Source organism: Antechinus flavipes, chromosome 2, assembly GCF_016432865.1.
Source record: "Antechinus flavipes isolate AdamAnt ecotype Samford, QLD, Australia chromosome 2, AdamAnt_v2, whole genome shotgun sequence".
Taxonomy (NCBI): domain Eukaryota; kingdom Metazoa; phylum Chordata; class Mammalia; order Dasyuromorphia; family Dasyuridae; genus Antechinus; species Antechinus flavipes.
The window spans coordinates 61,785,586-61,802,474 of NC_067399.1; the positions used below are offsets into that span (position 1 = coordinate 61,785,586).

Below are 16,889 nucleotides of genomic sequence, written 5' to 3' on the forward strand. Positions count from 1 at the left end.
ATTTACATTAGCTCTTTTTTATGGTGGCAAAAATTTGGAAATTGAGGAGGTGCCCATCATTTGGGGAGTGATTGAATAAATTATGATATATAAAGATGAAGGAATACTATTGTGCTATAAAAAAGCCTTAAAAGAGTTGTATGAATTGATGCAGAGTGAAATGAGAGAATCGGGAGGACAATTTATACCATATCAGCAATATTGTAAAGACAAACATCTCTGAGAGACTTAGAACTGAGATCAACATAATGACCAGCCTCAATTCCAGAAGATGATGAAACATGCTACCCACTTAGGCGATGGACTCAGAGTACAAATGAGACATATGTGCAGATAGACAGACATATATAAATAGGTAGACTGATTGACAAGACTAGTACAGGCTTGACTAAGCATATTTATAACATGGGTTTTATTTTTCTTGCTTTCTCAATGGGAGGAAGATAGGAAGAAAATATTTCAGAACTTAAAATAAATTTGAATTTTAAAAAGAGATCCAATGAATGTGAAGAAAAGTCTGACTTCTTTCTTTACAAGCTAGGTTCCCACAGGACTGAAATTAGTCCACATATATTGGTCCAGAGTTATAAGTTCATTTAAAGGGAAACAGTGAGAGTCCAGTTGCTCTGGGCCCAGCAGCATAATCTGTCTTATTACAGATAGGTTGAACGACTAGATCTCTATGTATGAAGTTATTTTGAAGATCAAAGAGATAATCTATAATAAAGCATTTTGCAAATACCAGGCCTGGAGTCAGGCTGACTCATCTTCCTGAGTTCAAATCTGGCTTCAGATACTTACTTCCTAGGTGTGTGACTCTTCAAAGTCATTTAACCCTACTTGTCTCAGTTTTCTCATCTGTAAAATGAGCTGTAAAAGAAAATGGCAAATTACTCCAAAATTTTACTTAGAAAGTCTCAAATGGGGTTATAGAGTCAGATATGACTGAATAAGAACAGTTATATTTATCTTGGTAAAGTCACTTCATCTCTTTCAGCTCAGTTTTTTAATGGGCAAAACGTGTTGAACTTGATGAACTGATGATCTCCAAAGAGATCTAAAATCTCTGCCTTGTCTTTTTCTGAGGATTATTGTGAGGGTCAAAAATCCAGAAAATACTTTATACTTTATACCAAACACTATGGAATTGTGAGGGATTATAGCTAGCATTTAAAAAATACAAGGTTTGTAAAGCAATATATATATATATATACATATATAAAATACAAATGAATAATATATAAAAACACACAGTCTACACAACAACCTTGTAAGGGAGGTTCTAATATCATTCCCATTTCACAGATGAGGAAACTAAGGCTGAGAGAGGTTAATTGATTTGTCTGGGTTTACATAGGATTCATACTCACAAATCTCTGATTCTAAGTTGTACTCTATTTTACTATACAACATACTTGGGAATAAATGGGCTTTAGTTATTATTTATACCTCTGTAGGTATTGTTACTGCCCTTTAAAGCTGCTGGCCTGAAGTATTCCTGAGGAAATAGTTTTTTTTTGGTTTGCACAAACTAAACCAAGGCAGCTAAAATTATAAGAATTGTTAGGGTTCACTATTAATACAAGAGATATAACCCTATACTTTATTTCCTCCATTTTTACTTTATAGTGGTCAAATCCTTGGGAAATAAGATGGGAAACTATGTTAGTATAGTAACATGAAATGATCCCACTATTCTTTCTTCTTCTCTACTTCTCCATTCAGTAAAGTAATTTAGAATTCCCCACTAACATCACTAATCTATGCACGTTCTTTGACTCATTGATACCACTGTAATCACAGACCCTAAAGAAGTTAAAGTCAGAGGGAAAGGGCATATATGCAGAAAAGATATTTATAACAGGTCTTTTATATGTGTGTGGTGGCAAAGAACTAGAAACTAAGGAGATGCCCATTAAATGGGGAATAGCTTAGCAAATTATAGTATATGAATGTTTGTTGTTGAGTTGTATCTGACTCTTTGTTTTCTTGGCAAAGATAAATGGAGTGGTTTGCCATTTCCTTCTCCAGTGAATTAAGAAAAATAAAGATTAAGTGCCAGGGTCACAAAATTAGTGAATATCTGAGGCTAAATTTGCATTCAGATCTTCCTAATTCCAAACCTAGCACTCTATCTCTGAGCCAGCCACAAAACTACCTCTGTATATGAGTGTAATGGAGTATTATTGCTCCAGATGAGATTATGAAAGGAATGGATTTGGAGAAAGCTAGGTAGACTTATATGAACTGATACAGAATGAAGTAAGAAGAACCAAAACAATATATACAAGGACTATAATAATATTAAGGAAAACAATGTTGAAAGAACTCTGATCAATGTACATGATCAACGTGCTCTGATGACTAAAGAAGACTGATCATAAGTCAACCATCCCCACTTTCGTCAGAGAAGTGACACATTGGAGGTGCAGAATGAAACATAATATTTATAGCTATGGTTGCATGGATTTATTTTCCTTAATCATTCAATATTGTATTTTCAAGTTTGAAGATTCTCTCTTCTACTTCCTAGTCCTCTTTCCATTGACAAATAAAGAAAAATAAAATATGTTACAGATATGTACTGTATTTATTTGTTAAAAGGGAAGGTTTTTATTTGGGGATGGGGTAGTATTGTAAAAGAGATATATGAGAGTGAAGGAAAAAAAGGAGCATCGATGAAATGTTTAAAAATACAAAGAGATGAACTAAAAAGTTGAGGAGGGGACAAAGAATAGCAGGATAGTGTTGGTATTATTTGTTAAATTTAATATATACTTTAAAACAAAGCTTCTTAGACTATGGGTCATGACCACATATAGAATCACATAACTGAATATGGAGAGTCATGAAAAATTTGGCAGCAATAAAAAGTATCAAATATTCTATTAAGATTTAATTCTTTTTCTGGGAGGTGGGATAAGGTAATTGGGGTTAAGTGACTTGCCCAGGGTTATAAGCTAGGAGTTAAATGTCTGAGGTCATATTTGAATTCAGGTCCTCTTGACTTCAGGGTTAGTGTTCTATCCACTGCACCATCTAGCTGTCCCCAAGATTTAATTCTTTATATAAAAATAAACAAGTGCATCTATCTCACTTAGTATATAAATTTGCTTTTGTCTTTAACAAATGGTAAAATCACATGTATGCTAAAGAATTGTTTTAAAATAACTTTCTTGATGATTTATTATCAGAAAATGTTTGATTTGTATACCTATTTTATATAATTACATACCTGGGGGTCACAGAATTTTTGGGGGCAAAAAGGGGTCTTAAAAACAAGTGGCATATAAAAGAGATTTGCATTCCATGGACAAATGTCTTGAATTTGTTCTGGTACTACTCCACTGCTTAATCCTCAGAATCCTTCTCTTCAAGAAGCAGCATAAGGGTAGCTTCTTACAAAAAGGTTTCCCTGATTCTCCCACCTCCTCATATTTTTCTTTTCTAGTTATCTTTTATTTCTTTCTTATTTGGTATATACAGTACTTGGCACACAGTAAGTACTTAATAAATGTTTTTCATTCATTCATGTTAACTTCTCTATGTATAGGCCATTTCCCACAAAGAAAGTCTTTTGCTTTTTTCATATGCCCAGTGTTTAGGATTTTTCTTGTTGCTAATCACTTTTTCAGTCATGTCCAGATCTTTGCAACCCTAATTGGGAATTTTCTTGGGAAGGGTACTGGAGTGGTTTCCCATTTCTTTCTCAGCTCATTTTACAGATGAGGAAACTGAGGCAAACAGTGAGAAGTGATTTACTCAGGATCACACAGCTACTAAGTATCTGAGACCGTATTTGAATTCAGGTCTTCCTGACTCCAGGCTTAGCATGCTATCTACTGTATGTACCACCTGCCTGCTCTAGTATTTAGCATAGTGTCTGGCAAATAATAGACATTTAATCAATACTTGTTGATAATTCTACAAACTCCTTGAGAGTCTGGATTGCTTCACCCTGTATCTCCCATGCCTTATACTGGTTTTTCGTGACCCTCCACTCCCTCACCCCCATCTCTGATCAGAACATGCCAGACTTTGTCCATGGGGTTTTCTTGGCAAAGATATTGGGGGTGATTTATCATTTTCTTCTTGAGTGGATCATCTTTTGTCAGAACTCCATAGGATGACCTGGCTGTCTTGGGTAACCCTGCATTGCATAGTCGATAATTTCACTAAGCTACACTATCCCTCAGTCACGATAAGGCAGTGATCTGAGAGGGGGGCAGGGAGGGCTTAATAAATGTTTGTTGATTGATTGACTGACTGAATGCCTTAGGGGTGGTTCCAATTCTGTCCAGGTGCAGCAGGTGTGAATCTATGGGGAAATGCTTAGAACTGGGTAAGAGGTAATGATTATGTAGACTGAAGTTGGGTTGGTGGCCAGCTTGCAGACTGAGAAGGGACATTGAGAATGTTATTAAGCATGACTGCAGCCAGCTCACTTCTAGGGGGAAAAATAGCAATTATACTTCAAGGAATCTGAACACTATTATATGCAAACTGAACGGTTTGTATTAGATGGTCTATAGGACCTCTTCTGGCTCTGCCAGTCTAAGATTTTATACCTCACTTATCCTCTCTGTGGATCAGTTTCCTCTTATGTAAAACAGAGAATATAATCTGTTCTATTGCCTCATAATGTGGTTGTGAAGAAAGTGATTTGTAAATCTTAAGGGGTGATAGAAATGCAAACCATTGTTAGTAAGTGACATATATAGGGATCTATATACCATTAAGTACCACTATTTTGCAAAGGAATATAGAGCACAAATACAACACTTGCACCACAGAACCTATTGTCCCTACTCAGATGATCCGTAAACTGCAGAGTTTAAACTTTGGGGTGGCAACCAATTTCCCTTTAAAGTATACTCAATTCACAAGGCTTAAAACATTAACAGCTTTATTTGTAAGCAAACAGAAATAATCAAGACTCTTAGTTGATCCCATAAAAATAATAATAGTCTTAGTGAGTGTCTGTCCTTACTTAGACATCTGTTGAGTCTTGATCATTTACATTTTTCTGGGTAAGGTTACAGTTAAGTGTGTTAAAGGTTTGATTGCTCACATGGGTTCTCCTTTTCATGGTTCATCTGTGTTGCTTGTTTCTTGAAGCTATCACTTTCAACTGCTGAGAGCAGCTTGCCGTTGCTGCCCTCCATACTCTCCTTCCTGAAGCTCTCCTAAGTTACCAGTCTAACCTTGAGGAACCACTGCTATGTCATCAAAGGAGTTGGATGTACTCCCTTTCTTGAACCTAGGTATCAATCAGGCTTGAACTAGACTCAAACCTGGGTAAACTTGCTTCTAATTAGAGGGTTAGGCTCCCTTTTCTCACACTTATAGGCTCATTAGGTCCTCCACCCTGCTGTCTTTGGGATGATTTACTTAGAACTTAGTTTATAGTTTACAAGTTTAGGGGTTCTTCAAAAAACCTAGATGATATAGTGGATAACGCACTGGGCCTGGAGTCAGGAAGACCCGAGTTCAAATGTGGTCTCAGATATTTATTAGCTGTGTGAGTCACTTAAACCTTTTTGCCTCAGTTTCTTCATCTGTGAACAAAGACTTGGAGATGACGGAGAAGTGACTAAACAACAATAATAAGAAGAAATAAAAGATATTCAATTCAAAATATGAATCCTGTGTAAGACTGGAAATTTATTCCTAAATCCAAAAGAAATGTTAAAGATAAATGATAGCCCAGATTAACAGAACGATTTAAAGATAGGATTTAGTAATTTAACTACTGTTATAATCTTCTGGGAGTTGATCCCCAGAGTTAATCAGAATATAAAACAGTTTGTGGGATTCTTGATAACATATTTTATATTCAATTCAGCTTTGCATCTACAACCTCAATCTAAACCTCCTAAGAATGTCAGGCTTAGCTGCTCTGATAGTTAATTGCTCTTGCATTTGCTGTAATCAAACCTTTGTCACAAACAACAATTCCCTTTGCTGTCACAACCAACCACTCTTCCTATTAGACCTAGGACCTTAATATATGTCAGACTTATGAAGTTGCCTCCAAGCTTGGACCCATTCACCTTTATAATTATATTCAATCATTGGCTCAGGAAAATACAAAGTATAAAAGGCAGCAGAGCCTCAGGTGCAAGCTCATCCAACTGAGGCCATGCTTGAACATGGGAGACAGGGAAGGGTTGGAGGAATGAGTACTATCTATCTCTTGATCAGAGTCTAAAAACATGGTATACTACTTGCTACCCAGAAAGGTCATAGCCAAAGGAATTAAGCACTCTCCTCCTTCACTCCTCTCTTCCTTTGTCTCTCTCTCTTTTTGTCTCTGTCTATCTTTGTCTCTGTTTCTATCTCTTTCTTTCTCTCTCCCCCTTCCTCCACTTGGTAACAGACCCAGCAGCTTTCTTTTCTGCCACTGTCACAGAATGTGGAGGCCAGAGAGAGAACCAAAGGAAGATCCCAGGTTTGTCATGTCATATATACTAACAACCAGTTTGACATTTTGATAATTCTTGCAGTGCTGGGCCACCACATGATGCAAATGGAGAATTTGTCATTCCTAAAGGGCCCATACCCTGAGTCACCATGTCCTTGCCTGAAATTCCTAGAAGTATCTCAGAGCTATCTGGGTACATTCTCTGTGGAATGGGTCCCTAAATGCCAAGTCAGCCTCTTTGACATCACTTGGCTTTTACAATTCTGCCATTCCCTCCAGCATCCAGCAGATGGAACATGTTTTCCAAGGGGAGCAGAATCAGAATCATAAAATCTCATTCAGAAAGAAATTCAGTCCAACCTAGTCCATTTAGTCCTATACTTACATGAATAGAAATCTCTTATACAATAAAATTGGAAAAGTTCAGCCTTCTTTTAGAGATTTCATTTTTTTAAATAAAATTTTATTTTTTATATGGTTTTACATTACCTACATTGTTCACCATATTCCTCTTACTACCCAAACATAGAAAGTCACATATAATTAGGAATAAATAAAAAAAGACAAAATAAAAACGTTCATCAAAACTAACATATTGAGGGGCAGCTAGGTGGCACAGTGGATAGAGCACCAGCTCTGAAGTCAGGAGAACCTAAATTCTAATCTGGTCTCAGACACTTTAACACGGCTTAGCTGTGTGACCTTGGCCAAGTCACTTAACCCCAATTGCCTTAGCAAAACAATAACAACAACAAAACAAAAAAAAACTATCATATCGAAAAAGCCTGAAGTTCTATACTGTATTCTGCACCCTTGATTCCCTAACTCTGTGAAGAAAGGGGAGATGTCTTCTCATAGCTCATTTTGGTTATTATAATTTTGTAGCATCTAGTTTTGTTTATTTTGTTTATTATGGCTTCTGTATATATTATTTTCCTTGATCATTAATTGATTTTGATCCAGTGCTCTTTTATCATTTTTGTTGTAGGATGAAAAGATCTAGAATATTCTGTTTCCAATAGTTCCATCATCTTGGGGAGATGCCATTTCTCTAAATTAATGGTTCTCAAAGTGTGGTCCAAAGAACACTGGGAGACTGAAACTCTTTACAAATTCAAAACTAACTTTTCTTTATAATATGGCAAATAAGTATAAATATAGCCCACATAAACAAAAACTCTTTGAACAGATTGATCCGCAATAATTTTTAATAATATAAAGATACTGAGAACAAAAGTTTAATAACCGCTGCTCTAAATAGCCAGAATCTTCCTCCTTCCACTTGAGAAAATTTTGTTGATGTTTTTCCTCTTTTAAAAAAATGCTAGTTATTTTCCAGTATGTATCCTTCCCTGGAACAAAGAAAAACAGTTAAGCAAATTTGACCAAGAAAATGAGCACATCTGACAGAAAGCACATGCAACATTCTGCACCTGCAGTCCTACATTTCTCTATCAAAAGGAAAGATATATATTTCATCATTTGTTTACTGGCCTAAAGACTGGTCATGGTAATCTGATTGTCTTTGAGTATTGTTTCCATTTCCATTATGATAAGTCATTGTGCATATTATTCTTCTGGTTCTAATTTCTTCACTCTATATTACTTTATGCAAATGATACCATATTTCACTGAGTTCCTCATATTCATCTTTTCCTGCAATGTAATTTTCTTTTACTGCATTCATAGATTTCAATTATTTTTCTATTCTATTCCATTTCTATTTATTTGGCCATTTCCCAGTGATAGATGCTTACTTTGTTTCCAGCTTTATAGGACTACAAAAAGTACTATGATTATTTTTAGAATATGTAGGAATTTAATGCTGTTATTGATATTCTTAATGTACAGATCCCATAGTGGAATCTCTGGGTCAAAGGTATAAACAATTCATTTTCCACGCATAATCATAAATTATTTTTCGGAATGATAGAATCAGTCCATGACTCCACCAATAGTGTATTTGTCTGCTCACAGTCCTTCCAAAACCAATTTCCATGTTTTGTCATCTGTGTCTTTCCAACTTCTCCACATTAGTCACCATGCTATCCAGTCCGGAATCATATCCTAAAAGATTTAACTCCTTCATGGTTTGAATTCTTGACCTTCCCTCCCTTCTGTCCTTCCCCACATTGACGTTCTTATTTGTGGTTGCCTCAGTCATCACTACAACTAGGTCCAGATTTTGGCCATGTTTCACTTTGCTTCCTGGACTTCACACTTAAACTTCCATGTTTCTATATGTGTTATCTTCCCCTATTAGATATTAAGCTCCTTGAGGGCATATACTCTTTCCCTTTTGCATTTGTTTCTTCAGTTCTAGGTATAGTGTTTGACACATATTAAGTGCTTAATAAATGCTTTTTCATTCATTCGTTATCAATTTAATGAGTGTGAAGTGAAATCTCAGTCGTTTTAGTGTGCATTTCTCTTATTGGTTATTTTAAACATACTTTTATATCGTTGTTGATAGTTTGCATTCCTTCTTTTATAAACTTTCTCTCCTTTGACTATCTGTCATAATCCTGGAGGAGTCAACTTTTGCCTAGTTTGGGGAGTGAGTGCTTTCCCCCAGTATCTTTGCTTTGTGGCCCCTGAATCCCACTCAGTGATGTACTTGGGTATCTCCGGCTAAGCTATATTACTTTGCTTCAAATGAAGCAAAAAATGGGATCATGGGGCTAAAGGGGACCTTGGAGATTAGAAGAGACCATGCAGTAGATAGAATGCTGGACCTAGAGACAGGAAGACTGGTCTCAGACACTTACTAACTGTGTGATCCTTGGCAGCTCATTTAAGTTATTTGTCTCAGTTTCCTCACCTGTAAATATATAGTTAATTTTATTTTTAAATTTAAATTAAATTAAAATTGTTATTGTAATTATACAATAATAAGTTATTATTAATTTAATATTAAAAGATAATAATAACACCTACCTCCCAGAGTTGTGGGGATGTGAAGCCGGAACACAGTGCCTGGTGCATAGTAGGTGGCTTGTTGTCATTTTTGCCATTGTTGTTGTTGCAGTCATTTTCAGTCATGTCTGACTCTTCCTGACCCCATTTGGGGTTTTCTTGGTAAAGACACTGGAGCGGTTTTTCATTTCTTTCTCCAGATAGTAAGTACTTATAAGTGCTTATTTCCTTCTTCACTAGTCCAAACTTCTCTTTTGATAAATGAAGAAACTGAGGCTCATAGAAATTCAGCGAGTTACACAGGGTCACATAGCTAGTCAGTAACAGAGGTGGAATTTAAACCCAGGTATTTTGACAACAAATCAGTACATTTTCTACTGGGATTCTGCCATTGGCACAGATTGGTTCTTTTCAAAAACCTTCTGAGTATTAGCAACAGATCCCAGAACCATATACTAAACTAATATAATATATAATGGCTAGCATAATTATATAGATATAGCTATATATTAAAAGTAGGCTATGTTCATATATTAACTATCTAAAAATATAAATAGGAATTATGATATATATCCATATATCAAAAAGTAGAATCCCACTGAGCAAATGAAAGGCATGTTTCTCTCCTCTTCCTCTGTTATTTAAGACTGAGCAAAGTCCATCCCCCAAAACCATTGGTTGCTTTTCAGACAGTTAAGCTTCTTGAACGTGTGGCATGGCTTACTGATCTAATTTAATTCACATTAGTCTTCTTATTCAAAGTCTGATAATTCAAATATATTTGGATTCCCTCTCTCTCCCTCCCTCTGATTTTCTTCTATACCACAGCTATAGGTAAGTCATTCAGATTTCACTATAACTCTTTTGACAAGTAATTTTTCAGGTGATTCTCAAGATCCATTTCAGAATCATTTTTTAAAAAACAGAAATGTTTTGTTAATGTCCTTTGCTTTATTTGATAGTCATTTCAAATCCTAATCCCTTCACTTTGAATCCTCTTTTATGAAAAAAATAATTAAGTAAAAAATCTGATAAAAAGACTGCTAGTATACTGCCTCTCCCACTTTTTTTTGCCCTGAGAGGGGGAGGGAAGTAGGATTGATTCTTTTTTCTCTAACATATTCCTCGATTTTTCTTTTTTTTAAGTAAATTTTTATTGATATTTCTTTTTTTATATCATCACAATATCTCATTTATCTCTCCCCTTCTCCTTCCCTGAGAACCAATAATTATGACAGTATTTTTTTTCAGAAAGGAAAAAAAAAGTTAACACAAGTCAAAACATTGAAAAAGTTTGAAGACATTTACAAAGTATATCACTTATCTATCACTCACTCTAAGAAAAGATAGGTTGGGGGTATTTCCTCATATCCCTTCATTTGAGTTCTATTTGATCTTTATAATTTTGTTACACTCACTTTTTATTGTTGTTGTTGTGTGGCTTTTTCATTTACATTGTTGTGATTATTGTATATATATATATTTTTTTACTTCAGTTTGCATCAGTTCATAGAGATCTTTCCATGCTTCTCTGCATTCATCATATACATCATTTCTTACAATACAATAATATTTAATTATATTCTTGTGCCACAATTGGTTTAGCCATTCCTCAACTGAAGAGGAAACTTGTTTCCAAATCTTAGCTATTACAAAAAGTGCTGCTGTAAATATTTTAGAGTGCTTGGGGACTTTTCTGTAGCTTTCTTGGGGTATAAACCCAGTAATGGAATCCCTCATCTAAAAAGAATGGACATTTAGCCTCTTTATTTGCATAACTCCAAAATGCTTTCCAAATGACTATAATATTTTACAGCTGTGCCAACAATGTATTATTATGCCTATCTTTCAACAGTCCTTCCAACATTAACTATTACCATTTTGGGATCATTTTTGGCAATTTGCAAGGTGTGAGGTAAAACCTCAGGGTTGTTTTGATTTGTATTTCTCTTATTAGAGATTTGAAGCATTTTTCATGTGGTTATGAATGTCTTGCTCTTATTTTTGGGAATTTTTGGTTCATTATTCCTTGACTATTCAATGTCTTATAATTCAATTTCTTTTCATTATCATTCCACTTACATTGTTATAGTCATTGAGTATTTTTCTAGATTTTGCTCATATCATCAGTTCAAATAGATCTTGTCATGTTTCTCTGCTCATTAAGAAAGAGTTATTTTCAGAAAGTTAAAAAAAAGTTGGGAATCATTGAGGTAAATTACATACATCACTGTTTGGCCATACATATTTTCTCTTTCCATTCTTCAGACTTTGGACAGTCATCAAATTTCAATTTTTCTTGTTCCAAAGATGATTCAATGCTTTAAAAATTTTTTTCTTAGTGACCACTGGCCTCTATTTTCTTTCAAGTTTATACAAAAGAGGTATGAATTGTCAATATATCAAAATAATGAGGTCCAGCTAGCTGCCTATGAAGTTCTGCTAATATTTTCAAATGCTTGAATCAACATTGATACTCCAGAGATAGTTTCTGTTCTGTACACACAAAATCCTTGGTAACTATTTTACTGACTCCTATGACTTCTGAAGGGAACAATTACTTTTTTAATTAAAAGCTTTTTATTTTCAAAATATATGCATGGATAATTTTCAACACTCACCCTTTCAAAACTTTTGTGTTCCAAAGCTTTTTCCCTTCCTTTCCCTCACACCCTCCCCTAGAAGTAACTAATACAATATATGTTAACCATATTCAGTTCTTCTATAATATTTCCACAAATATCATGTTGCACAAGGAAAATCAGATCAAAAAGGAAAAAAATGAGAAAGAAAACAAAATGCAAGCAAACAACAACAAAACGAGTGAAAATATTATGTTGTGATCCACACTCAGCTCCCATGAGCCTCTCTTTGGGTGTATGGCTCTCTTAATCACAAGACCATTGAAACTGGTCTGAATCATCTTATTGTTGAAGAGAGCCATGTCCATCAAAATTGATCATCATATAACCTTGCTGTTGCCATGTATAATGATCTCTTGGTTCTGCTCATTTCACTTAGCATCAATTCATATAAGTCTCTCCAGACTTTTCTGAAATCATCCTGCTCATCATTTCTTATAGAACAATAAATTCAATAACCATTTATTAAGAGCCTAATATGTGCAGATACTGTGTTAAGCACTGGGAATATGCCTCATATTTATCAGATTGACTTGACAAAAAAGAGAAATAAATGCTGGAAGAACTGTGGGAAAAGAGGCACATTAATACTTCGTTGGTGGAGCTATGAACTTGTCTAGTCATTCTGTAAAACAAAGCCATTAAACTATATATACCCATTGACTCTGTGATAGTGCTATTAGGTTTATACCTGCAAAGAAATAAAAGAACAAGGAAAAGGACCAGCATGGACAAAAATATTTTTAGCAGCTCTTTTTTGTAGCAGCAAAAAAATTGGAACTTGAGGGGTGACCATCAGTTGGGGAATGACTAAACAAGTTATAATATATTAAGATGATAGAATAGTTTTGTGCTATAAGAAAGCACATTATAGCACAAAAGAAATAAGGAAGGGGAGAATTTCAGAAAAAAAAATCTGGGAAGACCGAATTGATATATGTAAGACTAATGTATACAGTAATAGCAATATTGCAAAAACAAATAATTTTGAGACTCAAGAATTCAGATCAACACAAGGACCAACTGCAATTGAAAAGGACTCAAGATGAAACATGCTTCCCACCTCTGCACAGAGATATAATGGAAGAATATTTTCTTCTTTCCTCTCTCTCTCCCTTTTTTCCTTCCTTCCTTCCTTCCTTCCTTCCTTCCTTCCTTCCTTCCTTCCTTCCTTCCTTCCTTCCTTCCTTCCTTCCTTCCTTCCTTCCTTCCTTCCTTCCTTCTTTCCTTCCTTCTTTCTTTCCTCTCTTTTTTGACATAATTAATATGTGAATTTGCTTTGCTTGACTATATGTATTTGTATTGAATTTTGTTTTTTATTGTCTTCTCAATGAGTAGAGCAGAAGGATGTGAATGGGGAAAGAGGTCAGAACTTAAAATAAAATTGAATTAAAAAACACAAAGAAAGGTAAAAGATGGATCCTTTTCTTGAGTTCACAGTTCAATAGGGAAGATGACATGAAAACAACTATATACAAATGGGCCATTTACATGATGAATTGAAAATAATCAACAAAGGGAAGACATTAGAATTAGAATTGAGGGATTGGGGAAGGGCTTCCTTTAATAGGCAAGATTTTAGCTGGTGTTTGAAGAAAGCCAGAAAGCAGTGACCAGAATATGTGCCAGCTAACAAAGCTGACTCTCAGCTTTCTGAAGGATATAGTTTAAAGAGAAAATGGGTCCATGTAGGAACATTGCCTCTTACATTTGTACAGTTGTATCCTTGGAATAGATTATAAGTGTTTATCACTTAATAAACATTTCACAAGTTTGTAAAAATAAACTTCTGTGTGAGTTCTACAGAGAGAAGGAAATAGTCACAAGCAAGGGTGGTAAAATCAAGGAAGACTTCTTGAAGGAGGTGGCATGAGTTAAGAGAGATAAAAATCCAACAGTTGAAGAAAGGGAAGGGGGACATTTCAAACATTAGGAACAGCATGTGAAAAAATGGGAGGTACAAAGGGGTACAGAGCAATCTAGTTTATCTGAAGCATAGGGTTTGCATAGGAGAGTTAATATAACATTATATCATCTATAGAAAACCTATATAATCTATGAGATAAGGCTAGAGAAATAAGTGGGAGGCTCTTAAATACAAAGGATTTAATGAGGATTTTAGAGCGGAGGAGTTCAAGCATCAGTCTGGCTTGATATCAAGGATTCAAGACTAAGGAAATGGAGGAGGACTATTGTGATAGTCTAGGCAACTGGTTGTGAAGGAATGTATTATGATTATTTGAATGTGGAGGAGAAAAGGAGAGTGTGTTTACAAGAAATGTTGATGTAGAATCAACAGGATTTTATACAGCCAACTTTTTCATGAAATTTAACATGAAATGAAGGAGAAAGATGGGATGGTTGATTGATGGGCTAGAAACAGAGATATGTTGGTAAATGTTTAACAACCAGCTTTCCAAAATGCATGGCTTTTAAGTTTAATCTGCATTAGCATTTTCTCCATCCCATTCTTAAAACTAGACAACCAACAAAACAAGAAATTAAGCCCTGATTTGTAATGTTTACTGATTTCCAAGGTGTAAATGCTTACACTGGAAATTTAACCATTGGCTTTTGGGAGCTGGTTCTAACAAACCCCTCAGTTAAAGAATCATAGGAAAGCTTTATAGGATCGACAATACCTAAGTATGTTTGTAGATAGATGACTGGAAAGAGTTAGTCAAAAGGAAATGAATAAAGATACATATCCTGACCATCATACCAGTAAGACTTGGACTGCCTGCCTTGGGAGGTGGCCTATATTGCTAAAACCCTAGGAGTTATTTCTTTCCCTTCTTAAGAAGATAAAAAATATTATCATGGGGCTGGGATTGGAAGATGAAGTTTTCCATTACAGTGGCAATTTGAAAAAAAATCCCAACCCAAAACCGTTAGGAGGAATGGTGGCAGAAATAGCAAGCCACATATGGGCTACATTTTCCAGGAGACTAACTCTAAGCCCTGTGGAGGTTGGAATCTTTCTCCTTCCTTGCTGTATTGTTAAGAGAATCCAGCGGGGAGTTATTGAATTATGACTATTCAATAGAAACCAATGGAAGAAATGGTGGATTTATTGCACTCTATTTTTCTTTTGTTTTTAATGGCTGCATTCAATGGATGACTTATTTCTCTGTTCTAAATTTTGTTGTTGTTCAGTCCTTCTTTGTGACCCCATTTTGGGGTTTTCTTGGCAGAGACACTGGAGCAGTTTGCCATTTCTTTCTCCAGCTCATTTTACAGATGAGGAAACTGAGGGAAGTAGGTCCACACAGCTAGGAGGTATCTAAAGTCAGATCTGAACTCATGAAGATGAGTCTTGGTACTCTATTCACTGTGCCACGTAGGTGCCCTGTTTTATATTTATTTATTTTTGGCTATATATATATATATTTAAATGATTTGCTAGATAAAGCTAAGATAATTTTAATTTCATTCTTACTTGCTATTTTTCCCCATAGAATATAACGAGGAGGAAGAGAAGTATAGAAACCTATGAATAACTGATTAAATCAAATTAATCTACAGAAAAACCACCTTCTGAGCAAGGTCAAAATTAATTTCATTATGATACTGATATCATTTGCATATTAAATACTCCCCCTTTTCCCATCTACTTGTCTATATAAGGCCAGATTTTCTTGACCTACTTTACTAAAGCCACTAAGGCAACCAACAGTGTCTTAGAGTATTTTTTGAATATTATTTCTAATATGTATTTTTTAAGTTATCTAGTGAAGTCCATATAAAACTCTGAGCACCTGCACCCCAATTCTTACTTTCACACATGGGTCTGCTCTCTGAACAAGGTTAGTTACATCTTTCCCTTGGAGTTCTGATAGTACCCTTCAAGGGATGGAAATGTCTTTTTCTAATTTGGTGGTCTTGAGCCCTTGTTCCAGTGTGTTTTCCCCAATATCAGTCACTAGTAATTAGCATCCCAGTTTTATTTAATCAATCAATGGACATCAATTCACTTTTATAAGGGATATTGATAGCAAAGTTACAGTAAGTAAGAAGAGAAATTATAAAGTACTTTTCCCCAAGATCTTGAAGTACCCTACTTCTGATAACATCACAGTCCTTGGGAAGAGTGAGCTCAAACTGAAAACAATTTCTCTATACCATTTGAACTAATTCTCCTCTGAATTTGGCATTGCTGATAGATGAATGGCTGGAGTTCCCTTTTGACTGATCGCAATTGATGCTGGCTTAACAATTCACTCAATACTTTAAACTTTGCTCTTTGGCTTTCTGAAAATCCTAGCATACATTCCATCTCCTGGATTTCAAGTGTCTCGGTATCCTGACCTTTAAAGCAAGCAAGGAAATAGCCACTTCTAATATTCCTTCATCTAAAAAGCAGAACAGAAGGAGCACAACAGACAAAAACAACATTGAGGTCATATGTGAATGGGAACCACAAATTATAAACTTGGGTGAAGAAATAAAGGACTGAAGTTTCTCTCCCTACTCAAAGGTTTACAGCATTCCTTGACTCCATGCTCAAATAAAGATGGGCAAGGGACAGCTGGGTGGTGCAGTGGATAGAGAACCAGCCCTGAAGTCAGGAGGACCTGAGTTCAAATCTAGCCTCAGACACTTAAGACTTCCTAGCTGTCTGACCCTGGGCAAGTCACTTAACCCCAACTGCCTCAGCAATATATATTTGGCCAATTAGTTAGTCCTTTTTGAATGCTTCCTATTACTATCTTGGCAGACCATCAACAATCCATATCTTCACCTTGTGGTTAGCAAACTAGAAGTAGTTACTGAGAGTCTGTGCATGCTCCAAATCAGAGACCAGGTCCCTTTCAATGCAGAAGAGGCTGGAGAGCCTGCTTGGCTTGGCAGGAAGCAAGGTTGGTGAACAAATTTGGAGTCTGGAGTTCCCATTGCCCTAGTTTGGC

At 35.5% G+C, this 16,889-nt stretch overlaps 1 protein-coding gene across 1 annotated transcript in view; it reads right to left on the bottom strand.

The window, feature by feature from the left end:
• Positions 1-5,165, bottom strand: part of CES4A (carboxylesterase 4A) — a 43,400-nt gene extending 38,235 nt beyond the window's left edge. The window contains exon 1 of the mRNA XM_051973540.1: positions 5,072-5,165. Within this exon, the coding sequence (XP_051829500.1) occupies positions 5,072-5,165 (94 nt within the window). The remainder of the gene's footprint in view (positions 1-5,071) is intronic.
• Positions 5,166-16,889: the final 11,724 nt, after the last annotated feature.